Below are 16,794 nucleotides of genomic sequence, written 5' to 3'. Positions count from 1 at the left end.
TCTGAGTCTGATTGAGACACCTGGAAGATACAGTACTATAATTATAGGAAAAGAATAACTGCAAAACATATGGTCTAACTTCTTTGTCAAAATAGTTTATTTAACAAAACAGTATCGAGTGCACAAAAGACTTCTGACATGTTCAAAACGCATGCAAATTAGAGAAGCAAACTCAGTTAATTTGAATTGCATGAGAAAGGGGATATGAGCCCAGGTCTTGATATTTGTTAACTCACATTAAAAATCAAACTCTTAAATGGGTTTTCTCTTCACAAATTGACCCCTCTCCACCTTAAAAATCAAACCAAAGCACTAGACTGTGCCAATCTAAAGCACATCTGATTGCTGTGATATTAAGTTGGAGGGAAGACAGCATCCTGAAAACCTGTGGGCCAGATTCTGATCTAAATAACACCAGTATCAATCCAAAGTAACTCCTCTAGTGTCAATGGAACTCAGCTCAGAATTGGGCCCTAAGACCTAAACACTCTCTCCTACACTTGACTATGGCGACAATGTAACTTTGAAATTCAAAACTTCATAGTCTGTTGAATCTGTGTCTGCTCTCCCCAGCCTAATTAAATGACCTCTAGTTTCAGTCACATTTCCTGTGCTTCTTGCTGTACTGGCATCATAAGGAACCTTAGTGCTATGCATTTTAGGATCTTACCAACGTGCATTAAACATGACTGGAAAGGCTGTCACCTCTATCACTCTTTCACAATCTTATGAAACGGTAGCACATTAGGAACTGATTTCCTCTCCCATCTCCATTAATGCCTCTGGATACAGAACTATGAGCAAAACATCATTTGTAATGAAAGTCACACAATGGTATTTAGTGCAATAAACTGACCACACCAGAACCAATAGATACACGAGTCATTTCACATAAATGCAGAGTTTATATTCAAAAAAGAAATACAATGCTAAGTCCATCAAATGTAAATGAAAATAAACCACAACCGTTTTTAGACACAATGGAAGACACTAAGCTCCAGGATGTTGCGGCCTCTATTTAGAAATCAAACTGAAATACATTTTCCAGTAACTCTGTTCCCAAATCTCCCCAATATATCAAAATATCTAAAATTCAACAGCACAGGCGCCCAAGTGGCAGAACGCCTTTAGACAAATTCTGTGCTTAACGAGGTCAAGGTCTTTGTTGCTTCATGTGCCTTTGACTGCTGTAGAGCTAGTAACTACAGGAGTCTAAGTTAAAGTAGGGGTTAATTACAGTGCACCTGCTGAGCTGATGATTTTCTATTAACATCTTTCATAATGGAAGAGTTGGCATGGACTCAGCAGTACAGTGGTGTGTTCCACTTAGATGCACCTAGAACATTCAGCAGCACGGGGGTGTTCCACCTAATACACCTAGAACATTCATCAGCATGGAAGGGTGTTCCACCTAGATATACTCAATACATTCAGCAGCATAATAGGTGTGGTCTACCTAGAGACACCCAGCACATTCAGCAGCATAACAGGCACATTTTAACTAGACACATCTGATACATTCAGAAGCACAGCAGTTGTGTTCTACCTAGCTACATCTAGCACATTAGGCAGCTCAGCAGGTGTGTTCTACCTAGATATACCAAGCACATTCAGCAGCTGTGCTCCTCTAGATATTCCCAGAATTCTCCACAGCATAACAGGCACATTCTGCCTGGATGTGTCTTGTACATTCAGTGGCATGGCAGGTGCATTACACCCGGACATACCTGGAATAGCCAGCAGCAGGCAAGCACTGCTAACAAACTGTCTAGCATAAGTGATCTTTGCTGTGTAAAAGAATCATAATAGAAAACATTGTGCTACTTTGATTGCTTCAGTGAAAAGGCGTGTGTTGCGTGTGGCTCATTAAAAAGGCTATGGTATGCATTAAGGAAAAATTACCGTAATGTCATCACTGCAGATTCCTGGGTTTATTACATCTCCCCCGAGCATCTGTGGAACTGGTGTCTGTCCAGGAGCAGAGTTGTTCCTGCGAAAGTCACCCAATGAGTGGGCATTTCCTCTGTACCCACAGACACAGAACAGTGCTGCCAACAAAGGTAGCATGCACAGGTCACTTTCGACAGCAAGCCAGGCAGAGCAGTGAGTTCACTGCAATGAATCACTCACTCAAGGACCAAAGTATGGCCCTTTGCAGCTTCAGAACAGTCTCTCCCAGGTGTGGACAAAAGTTTTCTTTTGGAGCGTGCTCATTTGAGTCCTTCCTGTGAGAGAATGCCTCACTCTAAAATCCTAACTGCCGAATCTCTCCCCGCAGGGGCCACCTACCCTACAGAAGTCCATATCAATATATCAAGGCCGCGTACTGCAAAATCAGCATATAATTCCTAACAGCGTGTTTTACATTTTAAGACTGCAGATTCAGATAGAGCAAGTTAAGGTTGCTTTAAGTTACAAGGTGTCTGATATATTTGCCCTCTGACCATAAAGACTGGAGACTTTGATACTTTGCTATCACCATGGTAAGTATCAATCCTTTGAGGATTTTAGTCAATGCTGCATGTATCACAATGCACAGGGGCACGTGTAGACTCCTCAGTGATACATGCTACACATTCTGCCACACTCTTAGTGCACAGCAGAAAAACTGGCTTGTGTCTGGGACGGCACGATCTGGGCCATCCATAGGAGTATCACACGAAGGGCTAATTGGTCTTCCACTGAAAACGCAAGACTCTATCAGTGCCTTTTCTCTTGCATGAGCAGGAAGATGGCCACAAATGGCTGTTCTTGTATCTCCTGTCGTACAAGGTATATGCAAGACTGACTTCCATTGGACACATACGTAGCATGGCTCCTTCTGGCCTGCTTACCTGGGACAGTTACTGTCTATGCACCATGAGCGTCCCCGTTATAGTCTCGTCTGCAGTAATGTGCAGACTGTGCATATAACGCTCCTGTACTGAGTGTGATTGTGCCTCCCTCTAGTGGCTGGCTTAGCAGCCTGCTACTTCCAGAGGGAAGATTTCTCTTTCAGTGTGAGTGGCAGAGGCCTGCGTTTTGTCTTGGGTTCGGTCCCCACGTATGACTGTGGTGGCCGTAGGTGAACACGGCCATGGTACGTTACACACTGGGTCCAGTCACTGGTGCATGCTGATTGTGTCGGTCAACTCTAGCCCCAGCTACTATGGGACAGACACATCAGATGCCCTATTGGACAAGTGTTATTTATAGCTCCAGTTACCTACAACTCTGCCTAGAAGATACACACACACACACACTACATTTCATCTGATAGTCACACAATGGATCTTTTTTTAACAGTGAAGATGTATATACTCTGATTCCATCCTGGGGCACTATCATTCAACAGCCTCCTATGCCCCAGCCCCAGCTCAGTGCTATATTCCAAGGGAAATCTTTTACTGGGTCCATATGGTTTTGAGAGACAGGCTGGAAGACCTGTGTATCATGTGAGCACCGGGGATGAGAAGCTGAGGCTGCTGTTATTGCAGGGAGTAACGTCTGAAAGGCTCATGAAGTGGCTGGGGGTCTGGTATCTCTGTGCTGCTGCTGGAGCTTGTAGGGAGGTCACTGAGCGGTATTATGAGCTGTCTTGGAACTCTAAGGGAAGGATTTTCAATGCCACCTAGCAATCCAATTCCCATTCACTCATGTCTAATGGCACCTGCTCACCCAAATCTCCCTCTAACGCGTCAGGATCACTGGTTTACTGCAGCAGGTCTGTAACCAGAAACGACACTTAGGTAACAACCTCCCAGTGCAAACATTTGTCGGGGCATGCAGGGTGGAATGGGGGAATCTATTCTTCACTGTGTTCTCATCTATTTCACTGTGCAACCATCAGCCCATACTTTGAACATAGCAGGCTCCTTTTCTTCTCCCGTTCTGCTAGGAAACTCCTCAGCTTGGTGGTGGAGAAAGTGACCAACACTTGCTGTCTGTCATCCAAACCTGTCTCCTGGAGCCACGGAAACTGAAGGCATTCCAATACCGATGGCCTCCCCCTACGATAGGAAGAGAGCTAGAGCATCAACAAGACTCTGGATCAGATGGAGACGTGCAGTGAGAGGAAGGTAGGTAGCTAGCTAGCGAGAGAGAAGAGAGCAGGAACTGGGCCCTGAATAGTTTACATGCTGCAAAGCAAACCTCTTACCAGGGATTTGTGCTCAGTGTGCTCTGAAGAAATGCCACGGCCCTCCCAGACAGACCCGCGTAGCATCTGGCAAGTTTCACCTTCCCTTTCTTGGCGATTCTCGGAAAGTCACAGGCCACCTCAGAACTGAGGGGGTAGTCGGCACTCAGCCTAACACAAAATTAAAAGGAGGATAAATCGACACGTGAGGGGAAAGGCTTCTTTGTAAATGCAATTTTCTGTTCCCAGTTCCTTTCTGAGCACTCCTGGGAAGTGCTGTGCTAGCGCGAGGAAGCAGACCACACCTGTGCTGAGAAGCATTGTATGGGAAGAGGAAATAGAAGAAGAGATGATTTATTTGAGGAAGAGTTTAGTTAGAACGCTTTGTTTGCCTTTTTACTTAGCTCTGGTCTACACTGGGGAGGGATCGACCTAAGATATGCAACTTCACTACGAGACTAGCGTAGCTGAAGTCGACGTATTTAGGTTGAATTACACCATGGCGTCTTCACGGCACTGGGTCGACTGCTGCCGCTCCCCTGTCGACTCTGCTTGTGCCTCTTACGGCGCTGGAGTACAGGAGTCAACGGGAGAGCACTCGGGGATCAATTTATCATGTCTAGTCTAGAGGTGATAAATCGACCCCTGATAGATGGGTCGTTACCCACCGATCTGGTGGATAGTGTAGACCTGCCCTTAGTGTAGTTTTAATGTGCTTGAGCTGGTTGAGATTTACTGGAGAGCTGAGCCATATATAAAAAGTGGGCGTGGGTTGATTCTGTGTTGCAGCGTGTCCCCTTGACTCCAATCCTACTGTGCAAAGGGCCTATAAAGGCAGCCCATCGGCCCATCGGGGAGTACCCCTTTCACCTCAGACAGTGCAAAGCCAGCACAGACAGCTTTAAACCACTCTGTTTCACAACCCTCAGTTCTGGAGGTGTGCCAGGGAGGAGGGATGTGGCTGGAATGCTCTGGCTATTCTGAGCTGATGCAGTAGACCCTTAGTGCATCTCTGCTAGTGAATCGCCTCTGAAACCCTAGCGGATTTAAAGCTGCCTTCCACTGATGCAATCCACTGTCGTATAAATGCAGGACTGGAATGGACCTCCATAGGTCATCTAATATAGCACCTGAACTGAGGTATGACCAAGTATTATCTAGACCATCCCTGACAGGTGTTTGTCTAACCTGTTCTTAAAAACTTCCAATAATGGAAATTCCACAATGTTCCTAGGCAATTTGTTCCAGTGCTTAACCACCCTTACAGTTAGCAAGTTTTTCCTAATGTCCAACCTAAATCTCCCTTGCAGCAATTTAACCCATGACTTCTTGTTCCAGCCTCTGTGGTTAAGGAGAATAATTTATCACTCTTCTTTTTAGAGCATTGTGTCTTTTTACATACTTGAAGACAGTTATCATGTCCCCCCTTAGTTTTCTCTTCTCCAGACTAAACAAACACATTTTTTTTCAATCTTTTCTGGACCAGTCACCATTTTTGTTGCTCTCCTCTGGACTTTCTCCAATTTGTCCACATCCTTCCTGAAGGGTGGTGCCCAGACCTGGACACAATACTCCAGTTGAGGCCTTATCAGTGCTGAGTAAAGCAGAATTACTTCTCACGTCGCGCTTACAACATTCCTGCTAAGACGTAGAATCATAGAAATGTAGGGCTGGACAGGACCTTGAGAAGTCATCAAGTCCAGCCCTCTGCACTGAGGCAGAGCCAAGAAAACCTAGACCACCCCTGACAGATGTTTGTCCAACTTGTTTTTAAAAAACTTCCAAGATCTCCTGGTTAAGCCACTGTGGTATCTTACCATAATCTTACCATACTTCCTATCTCTCCTACACATTGGGGTAATTCGCTCTTGTGCCCTTAATAATGTCTCTTTAAAAAACTGCCAATTCTCCTGAACTCTTTTCCCTTATATTTGCTTCCCACAGGATCTTAACTATCAATTCTCTGAGTTTGCTAAAGTTTACCTTTTTGAAATACAATATCTTTAGTCTGCTGTTTTCCTTCCTACCATTCCCTAGAATCATGAGTTCTATCGTTTCACAATCACTTTCACCCAAGCTGCCTTCCAATTTCCAATTCTCAACCAGTTCCTCCCTGTTTGTCAGAATCAAATCCAGAACAGCCTCTGTCCTAGTAGTTTTCTTCACCTTGTGAAATAAACAGTTGTCTCTAATGCATTCCAAGAACTTGTTGGATAATCTGTGTTATTTTCCCAACAGATGTCTGAGTAGTTGAAGTCCCCCATCACCACCGAGTCCTGCATTTTGGATGATTTTGTTAGCTGTTCAAAAAAGCCTCATCCACCTCTTCTTCCTTGGTTAGCTGGTCTACAGTAGACACCTACCATGATATCACCCTTGGTTTTTACCCCTTTTACCCTTATCCAGAGACTTTCAACAGGTTTGCCTCCCTCTTCTATAGCAACCTCAGTGCAAATATACACATCTTTGATATACAAGGCAACTCCTCCTCCCTTTTTCCCTGCCCGTCCTTCCTGAACAAGCTGTACCCTTCTATACCGATATTCCATTCATGTGAATGATCCCAACACATTTCTGTGATGCCAATTGTGTCATCAATGTGACTATTCACTATTATTTCTAGTTCTCTGCAAGGGAACAACTTACATGATGAAAGCGGTGATGCCGACAGCCCAGATGTCAGTCTGCGGGAGGGCTCCTTGCTCTGACAGCAGTTCTGGAGCTGCAAAGGCACAGTGGCGTGAGTGGAGTTTCCTTACAAGATGGAACCTTTATTCCAGCAGAAAAGCTGGGTGCTAGTTTTAATCTTTGCTATGCTCCCAAGTGATGAGGAAGAGGAGGACTGTTACAGAGGACAGGTTGATGCATGACACCCCTTGAACATCCTGAGTCATTTAAGAAGCCAAACAAATGGAGACTTATGAACGTATCTCTAAAAAGCGTTATGTTTACTAGGTATATATTGCAAATCTAGTGCTGTCTTCGTTGCTTTTGCCCATGCAGTCACTGCACTGCATGCATTTTATGGGCATGACTCTCCTCGCACTTATGCTGGGTGTAAATCAGAAGTAACCCCATTAAAGTTCATAGTGATATTGGTGTAAATCAGAAAGGCCTGTGCTCACTGTATGTGGCATATACACTGTGCACTCACTAGCTCTGCCCCCTCCATGCTCATTGTGCTTCACAAGGGTTGTCTCACATTTTAAATAAACCAACGTGAGATTTATGAGTTACCAATTCATTTCACTGAATTCAACGGATCAAGCAAGCTGGGAAGGCTGCTTTTCCCATTCAGTTCTACTCACTGCACTGGCCAAACGCAGGCCAGGGCTAGCACACAGGCAGGCTCAAAACCTTCTGAACTCCAACATTATTCAGACCAGGAAATTCAGGGTGAATTCTGGACACTGCAAAAACATCCAGTTCTATAAACCTCCATTATAGCACAAGTGAGAATAATTTAAGAGAATGCAGGCCGAACCCAATTTCCTGTTAGCTGGCAACCAACGGGAGCATCTGCCAGGCAATGAATGCGAGCCTCTACAAACACATCTGTAAAGTGTCGTTCCCACCATTGTCCCAGTCTGACCTTCCATCTAGCAGGGGCCCGAGGCCATGCTGACGTAGCACTGACACCGTACTCACCCATGGTTTCTACGTAGTCAATGCACCTCTCCATGGTAATGACTCTGTCTGGCGTGTAGAACTGTGCATTCCCAAAGTCCAGGAGTTTAAGCAGGTTGGGTTCAGTAACGATCATGTTTTCAGACCTCAGATCCAAGTGCAGGATGTGGTGTGCGTGGAGGAACTCAACTGCACTGAGGATCTGCCATAGATAGTCTCTGACCTCCACCTCTGAATAGGATGTCCTGGTAAAGGAAACAGTAAACATCATAATTTTCCTTCCGGTGTATTTTAATGGCCTAGTCCTGCTTCCACTGAAGTCAATAGGAAAATTCCCATTAAGTCCTAACATGATCAGGAACAACAATACTCAGCACTTTTCATCAGCTTCAGATACTTCACAAATATTGGCAAAGAGTCTTGTGGCACCTTATAGACTAACAGATGTTTTGGAGCATGAGCTTTCGTGGGTGAATACGCACTTCATCGGACAAAGTGAGTATTCATCCACGAAAGCTCATGCTCCAAAATGTCTGTTAGTCTATAAGGTGCCACAGGATTCTTTGCTGCTTTTACAGATCCAGACTAACACGGCTACCCCTCTGATACTTCACAAATATTATCCATTAATCCTCACGAAGCTCCACTGGGGGTAGGTAGTAAATATTGTTGTGCCTGTGATGGAAACCTGAGGCTGAGAAATTAAGTGACTGGACTACAGAGGGAGTCAGTGGCAGAGTGGGATCAGAATGCAGCTCCTGTGCTTAGATTAGGGGCTCATAACATGTCATCTGATCAGTTTTCAGCCATCAGGCAGAGGCTGAAGGAGAAATGGGAATAGGTGGAAAGGCTGCCTGAACCACACACAATCCCCATGCCATCTATTGTACATTTACATCATAAAGGTAGGATTTACGCTCGGCCAGAATGAGCAGCTTCTTTATGGCCACTCGAGAGCAGGGATTTAACAAGAGACTCTGGGAATCAAGGCAGCAAACAGATGCATTAAAATAAATGATGCCCTCCTCTCTGGTGGCGGAGGGGAAGAGACTGTGGTGCTTCACAGATACTGATTTGTGGCTGATTCACGGAAGCCAAAGATCCAAACTACTCTCAGGGGAGTACAGGAGATATATCACAAGTATAGTAAGAGATAAGACTGGGGGAAAACATGGGTGGAAAAAGTTGCTCCACAATGAAGAGGTGGGCAAAAATCCACAGTACAGATGCCTCCCTAGCTAAAGCAGCCTGAAACCAAGCAAGTACAGTGGGGTGCGCACCTTTCAGCCAAACAGTGGAGTAGCTCTGGCCCTACGCACAATTCCAGGATCAGCACTAGGTGCCGTGGGCTCACGTAGGCTCCTTGCAGCTGAACGATATTTGTGTGATGAAGCTTCCTCAGGATTTGATATTCCTGGAGCACAGCCTGCTTGTCTTCTTGCCGGTAGGGGATAATTTTGGCAGCCTGCGCCTTTCCGCTTAATTTTTCCCTGCACTGTCTGACGATGCTGAAACGTCCCCTAGAGCAACGAAAGTACAAGGGCAAGTTAAACTTTTCCTGCTCTTGGAACATGGTAGCCTGAGCCAGGTTCTGCCCTACCTTAGGATCAACAGCATCCTACTGCTTATTTTGCATCCAGACTCTGTGATGAAAACCATGATCATGCTGGGCTGGTAGGAGAGATCGTAAATCTGCACCTCCTTAAAGTGAAAGCGTATGGCTACTTTTAATGGCAGTAGCAAATGCCTGACCTCTAATGCCTCTGAATAATACCCGCAATGCACAGGTGCAATAATGGGTGTGTTTACACCTGGAGCTGAGGGTGTGAGTCCCAGCTCATGGAGATGCACTCACGCTATCTCTCATCGAGCTAGCATGCTAAAAATAGTAGTGTCGCCAGAGTAGCACAAGCGGAGTCAGCATGGGCTAGCTCTGCGAGTATAAACCTGCCTGAACTCCCTGGGTACGTACTCAGCGTGGCTGGCCCAGGCTGCCACTCATGGCTGTCCATGCTACCCCAGCTACACTACTATTCTAGCATGCGAGCTCGATGACAGCTAGCACGCATACGTCTCAGTGAACTGGGACTCACCCCCGAACTCACAAGCGTAAAGGGAGCCTAAGAAAGAATCCTTTACCAGCCCAGAGTACAGCTGGGCTGTATGTGATTGGGCTTCTTAGCAAGAATCCAGTGTTTAGACCCCAAATTTGGATTCAGTGTCTTTTACCTTTTAGGACACTGACTAATTCCCAGATGTGAAATTCCTTGGGGATGGCCTAGTGTTGGGGGCAGCCTCTACAAGATGATGGGGACTCTTGCCTGGAGTGAACCCTGACTGGACCCATCTTCTTCACCCTCCCACCTTTTGGAAAGCCCCTCTCCTCTGCCACAGTGTGGGGTACAATAAGGACAATGAAATTCTGGGGACCTATGGATTGATGTCCAGATATTGGATTTGAAGTGCTATGAACCCCAAGTGCTCAACGGGAAGCTTTATCTACCTGGAAAGCGTGGGCTCTGCTCTGGTTGGTGAGTACGTGCATGGAGTTAGTGAGTGATCTACACATTTGAGCAGGGTCTGGCTCAGGATTCATTTAATGTTGGCAATATCAAGTCAGACAAGAGGAGGGCAGCCAAGCAATGCTTAGTTCTGAGCTACTGGAGATGTTTTCATTAAAACAAAGTGGTAAATGGGCAGATAACAGTTGGGTGGCCGGTAGGTTTATAAAGGTGACATTTCCGAGTTTCAGAGTCCAAACTGAAGCCGCATGCAGCATTTTCTCCTGAACATTTGAGTGTGTAACTGAGGGTTTCTGGCCTTTATACCTTTTGATCTCTGTTTGGAAGGCGTAGGTATGCTGGGTTGGAAAAGGCTCTGCTAGTGCCATTCTTTCACTCTCACCCTCTGTAGCAGCTGGGAACGTCTTCTTTGCAGATTGAAATGCTAGAAGGAAAGAGAGACATGCACGCAGAAGAGGAAAACAACAACTGGGTTCAGTTCAAATCCTTGCTTTGTCATCCCTGGGTATCTTCTTGTCAATAGGGAGGAAGACAGGCAGCTACCGTATTTCAGACTCCAGCAAGCACATTTGTTAAATGTCTCACACTAGAGGAAACAAATCACGTTCTAGTGCAGCAGTTCTCAAACTGTGGGTCGGGACCCCATTTTAATGGGGTCGCCAGGGCTGGCTTGGACTTGCTGGGGCCCAGGGCTGAAACTGAAGCCTGAGCCCCACCACCCTAGGCTGAAGCCTGAGGGTTTCAGCCCTGCTTGTTGGGACAGAGGTTACAGGCCCCCTGCCTGGGGCTGAAGCTCTTGGGCTTCAGTTTTGTCCCCTACCCCACTGCCTGGATCAGTGGGGCTGGGGCGGGCTCAGGCTTCGGTCCCCACTCCTTGGGCCGTGTAGTAAATTTTATAGTCAGAAGGGGATCGCGGCGCAATGAAGTTTGAGAACCCCTGTTCTGGTGCAAAGAAACACCTTCAGGATTGAACACAGGGCTACTGACACTGGAGCAAGAGGTATAATGTCCAGCTCGGATGGACATTCACAGATTAGCTCTGAACAAGCCAAATCAGCATTGTAGCTGCCACGGCACAAGCCACCCTAAGTATGTACCTAGGTCTCTGACAGGACTGCACTCAGGGCAACTAGCTCATCGTGCCGCTCAAGCTCCAGCAGCTACACTTCTATGTTCAGTGTGGTAGCTCAGTCAGAGCTAGCATGAGTACGTCTACCTGAGCTGGAAATTCCACCTCCAGCCCCAGTGTAGACATGTCCCATTAAGAGTTTCCTCTGGTCTAGCCTATTACATAGACAGTCAGGTTAGAGGACCAGTGGATTTAATAGAAGAACTTGTTGCTCTGTCTCACTGCAAATGGTGAGCAATTAGTCCATATTAGCCTAGCCATTGGTTCTCAACCTGCCACCTGGTCACAGCCCTCAATGAAATGGCAAGACGTTGGCTGGGGACTGGTAACCTGCTTCTGCTCCATGTTTCATTTCATCAGCTGAAGCAGATTTTCTTAACTCACTTGCAGTTGGTTCTTCCTGAATATTCCTCTGGAATAGGAAGCATCGTATGAACCATTATGGCACCTCCTTGGAAGCACTGTGTGTATTGGCATAAAGAAATGCGGAGCGTGGCTCAGGAGAGATTGTGAGATCACAGTATGAAAATGGTTGAGATTCCCTGGCCTAAGGCAAGCACACAGGGTGAAGATTGGTAAGTTACGTTGACAAATTACATTGAGGTGGGCAGGGCTATTTCTTTTGTGTAGTGGAATCCTTTCAATTGGTGGAAAGAGAAATGATATCCTAGATAGGCCATTATCTCAGTTCTCAAAGGAACGCTTTCAGCTGCTGGCAGAGTCCTTGTCATTTAATGGATTTCTTTAAAAATAAGCAACAATACGAACAAAGCATTAAACTATAGAGAAAAACTATGTTGGGATAAGTTTGACTTACTAAGCAGTGAAATAGCCCAAAATGAACAAAAAGAATTTTACAGATGCAAACACCAATTCACATCAATTAGCTACTGAGTTGTGGCTTGTAGACAGCACCAGGGCCACAGCATTTCAATGGACTTTTCACCACTTCCATAGGTGTGCTATTAAGCCCACACTTCACCCAACTGAAACACATTACTCTGATTCTGTTCCCTGGCGAGCACCCGAATTAAATGAGCATGTCAGAAAGCCCATTAAGTGGTCTCTCCTGTACATGTAATCTACAGTTTCAACCCCAGGATGCCAAGACTAGGAGTTCTTACAACTCATCCCACTGTCGGCTAAGGGGGCTATCTGTGAACAGCACCTAGCATTCAAAACCCTAAAACACACTGGAGACAATAGAGTTCCTCCAGACTGATACTCCACTTCCCCTGAAGTACACTCGAAGGAGGTGCGATAGTGTAGATGTTTTACCACCACCCAACAGCTTACCTGTTTGATCTTTTTCACCAATCTTTACTTTCACAGATGGGCTGCTGTACGGTCCCATTCCTGCTTTACTGATGCAGGCTGTCCGGAAGGAGTAAACCAAGCCCCTGGAGAGATTGCTGGCATAGTAGCAACAATCAGCCATGTCAGTAACAAGGGTCTTCCATTCCCCGTCTTGGCCAAGCAAAGGGAAACACAGGTTAGCACTTGTTCTAGGGATTATCGGGTGTCTTTTGTGCCACCAATTACGGCTGTTCTCAGAGTACAGAAAATGGGTGGCATATTTAAATGAAGCAGCTGCATGGAAATGGGGCTGAAAGTATAACCTTACTTTGCCTTATCATGTTTGTAGTGACCTCATATTTTCACTTCTGAAGCCAAGTATTTTATATTAGAGCTATGCAACCAGGGCTGTCGCCTAGGGTGGCAGGATTTGGGGTGTGGCATTTTGCCATCCTCGGTGGAAATTTGGCATTGGGGGTCCTTCCACCCCGGGTCTTTGGCGTCGGGTCCCAGAGCGAGTGAAGGACTCATCGCCGAAGTGCCCCGAAGACATGGAGCGGAAGGACCCCCTGCCGCCGAATGCTCAGAGGAGGAGTGCTGCCACCTAGGGTGGCAAAATCCCTGGTGCTGCTCCTGCATGCAACATTCATTGCAGGAGGTTGGCTGTGAATGCGTTTGTTCATGTAATTTCATATCTATCCTCCCTGAGTTCCACTTTGAGATTTGAGGTTCAAACATGAATCAAACATGAATCCCAAACTCAAACCAAAACCCTGCTCAAAAAAACCGCTGTATGCTCACGATGAAAGCAAGCAAAACTGAAAACATCGCACAACTATAATTAAGAACTATAAATAAATCCCCAGAATAATTTAAACCTAGGCCGAAGCTCACTCAAGGTTTGTGAAGCTCAAATGACCTTTCAAGGACTCCAGTAGGAGTTTTAGATTTGCAATGGAATCCTGATACAGGTGAGTCTCGTGTGATTCTGACTTTTGTTGAGAACATTTCACACAACTCTACTTTTTATTCATTCCAGTTTGCATACTGAAGTTACACATCGTGTTATATAGTATTGTTGTGTCACCAGGGAAATGGATACACCACAGACCCAGGGTTAGGGAACAACAGGAACAGATTTATTCAGGTATAAACCCTCATAGAGGAACAACTCTCTACCTAGCTCATGGATATCCAGAATGAACTACATATGTGGATACAGCTATGGTTCTCAAACCTATATGACTGCACTCTGCTTCTTTGTGTAGTAGTTTACACACACACCCTGCCACACAAGTACATATACTGATTAAAAAAAAATCAATATGAACCTCTCACCCAACATTAAAAACAGAAACATTGATTCAAACAGAGCCATTTAGGCATATAGCAATGTACATTTGAAGTGAGATACTGCTTACTGGCATCACACTGTTGTTACCAGTGCAATGGGTTTGCCTATTTTTTGGAACACAGCAATTCCCATCCTGGGTTGGATGCTTGAAACAGCCCTCCAGAGATCCCCTTCTACCTTCAGTTAAATGGGCACACCACATCGTAGCAAACAGATTAATGTACAGATGGCAATGACTGTGTAATGCTGTGCCAGCTTATCAGAAATCCGTCCGAATGCACAGCACCATCTAGAGTCCAATACACAGGGCCATCCGAGGTCCTGATATGATTCTGGATGAATTAGCTTTGCTACTTATTCATTGCTGTGGGCAAAATGTTTTTTCTCTCCAAAGCTTCTCATGCTCCCTTCTGCCCCCCCAGAATACATTCCATGCCCTCAGGGAGACGAACCCCCCAGTCTGAAAATCTCTGATATCATACACAGACCTAGAGGGAGGCATGGGCCCAGCTACAACTGGGTGACATTTTTTGGACAAAACTTTTTTCTGACAAAAAATGCTGACTGGTGACATCTAAATGTTTCATGAATTTGTTGATTGTACTGAACTGTTTCAACTGAAAAGAAGCTAAAAAAAATCAGAAAAGGTCAAAACATTTCATTTCAATATTTCAAAATCAAACCTGTGAGTTTTGTTTAAAACAATTTTGCGTTTCAAAATTTTATTTTGACCGTTTTTAAGAATTTTAAATTTAAAAAAAGAATAAAAAATGTTTTAAAATGGTCAAAATAAAATAATTTTATTTAATTAATGCCAAAACAATGTTTGACCTGAAATTAAATTAAATTTATTTTACTGTACAATTCACCCAAAATTTCAAAAATCTTTGCTTTGGATTGACTCAAAATGATCTTTTCCCCCTGATTTTTTAGAATTGCCAGGTAATCAAAAATCCGTTAGTTGCACAGTTCTGGGCCCAATGTGGTTGTGACCTGTAGGTGCTACTGCAAGATAAATATTTAATATTATTGTTAATAATAGGAACTCAGAGAGGTCAGGCTCTAAAGGCTCTGATCCAAGGCCAGCTGAAGTAAATGGAAAGATTCCCAGTGACTTCAGTGGGCTTTGCATCAGGCTCTGAATGAGTCAGGTAGTCCAAAATAATACATGATTAGGCCGGGTCTGCATGGAGGGAGTGGGGGAGGAATTAATCTAAATTATGCAACTTCAGCTACATGAATAACGTAACTGAAGTGCATGTACTTAGATTGACTTACTGTGGTGTCTTCACCATGGTGAGTCAACTGCTGCCACTCCCCCATCGACTCTGCCTGCGCCTCTTGTGGCGCTGGAGTACAGGAGTCGACGGGAGAGTGCTCAGGGGTCAATTTATTGCATCTGGACTAGACGTGATAAATCGATCACTGCTGGATTGATCACTGCCCGCAGATCCGGCTGGTTGTGAAGACATACCCTCAAGGTATAACTGTCTCTGAATGAAGGAGATTATCATTGCACAGCTCTTGTAAAGTCAATAGGATTCTAATGGGAAACTTTAAGTTCTTTGGCTCATGGACTGTCTTTTTATTCTGTTTGTACAGCACCTAGTGCAATGAGCCCTTGATGCAGGACTGTGGCTCCTAGGCACTACGATATGACTACTACTACATAATCATGAGAACAATGATGAGAAGTGGAGACTATCAAGTTCTGCTTTACCTTTGCTCTTGCACTGTACAGTATACATAACCACGGTGTTAGATTCCACAGGTTTCCAGACCATTTGCACTCCATCCTCATACACCTCCACAATATCAGGGGCTGGGGGGCTAGCAAGAACTTCTGTGGGGGAGGCATGCAAAATTAGGGGTGTCATAGACAACAGACAGACATGAAGGCTTAGACCCCTCTCCCTCTAACCGATGAGTAATTTTACAGTTGCAGATATTCTTCCATTCCAAATAGCTGATCCCTTTTGGAATGGTAAACTCTGTTTGCCTGATTTCAAACCTTTCAAAAACTTGGAAGTTTGACTCAAACTAGAGGAGAGACTCAAACTTAGGAAAGACTCTGAAAAAAGGAGCAGAGAGAATGAACTCAAGGCAAACTACAGCAAGCATGGCAAAAACAAAACACAGAGAGACTCTGTATAAGGAGCAGAGATAAAGAGAGAAAAATTCCATGGAAAATATAAACACAATCAGTCAGATGCTTGCTTGGTGTAAACTTCATCAACTTTAACAGACTTACATCATGGAAGAATCTGACTCAGTATATACAATGAATACAAGCTATACTTTGCACCACCCTAGTTCTGGGAGATAGGTGACTTCTGTAGGTAAAAACATGTTTTGGCTGTTTTCTAAAACGGAATCATCCTTGAAAAACCCAGGAGTTTAAAAAGATATGCAAATTTGAACTAGTTTTGTGAACAACAGTTTACTAGCCATCAAATTCTATAAGATCTGCCTAGGCTTACTTCTGAATGTCACTTGCTTTAGTTTTTATAATGATCTTGCTAAAAAAAACCAACGGTATTTGTATTTCCAGCCTCTATGTTCCAAGGTCTTCCAGTTTCAACCATCTAAATTAAGATTTCTGCCATCAGCTTCCATCAAGGCACCTTGAAGCGTCTGTACTATTTAGGGCGACCAGATGTCCCGATTTTATAGGGACAATCCCAGTTCTGGTGTCTTTTTCTTATATAGGCTCCTATTACCCCCCACCTCCATCTCGATATTTCACATT

The 16,794-nt window shown here is 44.8% G+C and overlaps 1 protein-coding gene across 1 annotated transcript in view; it reads right to left on the bottom strand.

The window, feature by feature from the left end:
• Positions 1 to 491: 491 nt before the first annotated feature.
• Positions 492 to 16,794, bottom strand: part of LOC142046182 (obscurin-like) — a 36,912-nt gene continuing 20,609 nt past the window's right edge. Inside the window, exons 17-24 of the mRNA XM_075061933.1 lie at positions 15,766 to 15,888; positions 12,692 to 12,862; positions 10,573 to 10,690; positions 9,025 to 9,264; positions 7,766 to 7,989; positions 6,764 to 6,839; positions 4,139 to 4,288; positions 492 to 3,989 (exon numbers count right to left, since the gene is read on the bottom strand). Coding sequence (XP_074918034.1) covers positions 3,812 to 3,989; positions 4,139 to 4,288; positions 6,764 to 6,839; positions 7,766 to 7,989; positions 9,025 to 9,264; positions 10,573 to 10,690; positions 12,692 to 12,862; positions 15,766 to 15,888 — 1,280 coding nt within the window. The 3' untranslated portion in view covers positions 492 to 3,811. The remainder of the gene's footprint in view (positions 3,990 to 4,138; positions 4,289 to 6,763; positions 6,840 to 7,765; positions 7,990 to 9,024; positions 9,265 to 10,572; positions 10,691 to 12,691; positions 12,863 to 15,765; positions 15,889 to 16,794) is intronic.

The sequence above is a fragment of the Chelonoidis abingdonii genome, chromosome 2 (assembly GCF_003597395.2).
Source record: "Chelonoidis abingdonii isolate Lonesome George chromosome 2, CheloAbing_2.0, whole genome shotgun sequence".
Classification (NCBI taxonomy): domain Eukaryota; kingdom Metazoa; phylum Chordata; order Testudines; family Testudinidae; genus Chelonoidis; species Chelonoidis abingdonii.
Note: the sequence above shows the minus strand (reverse complement) of the source record. Positions and strands in the feature narration are given on the sequence as shown.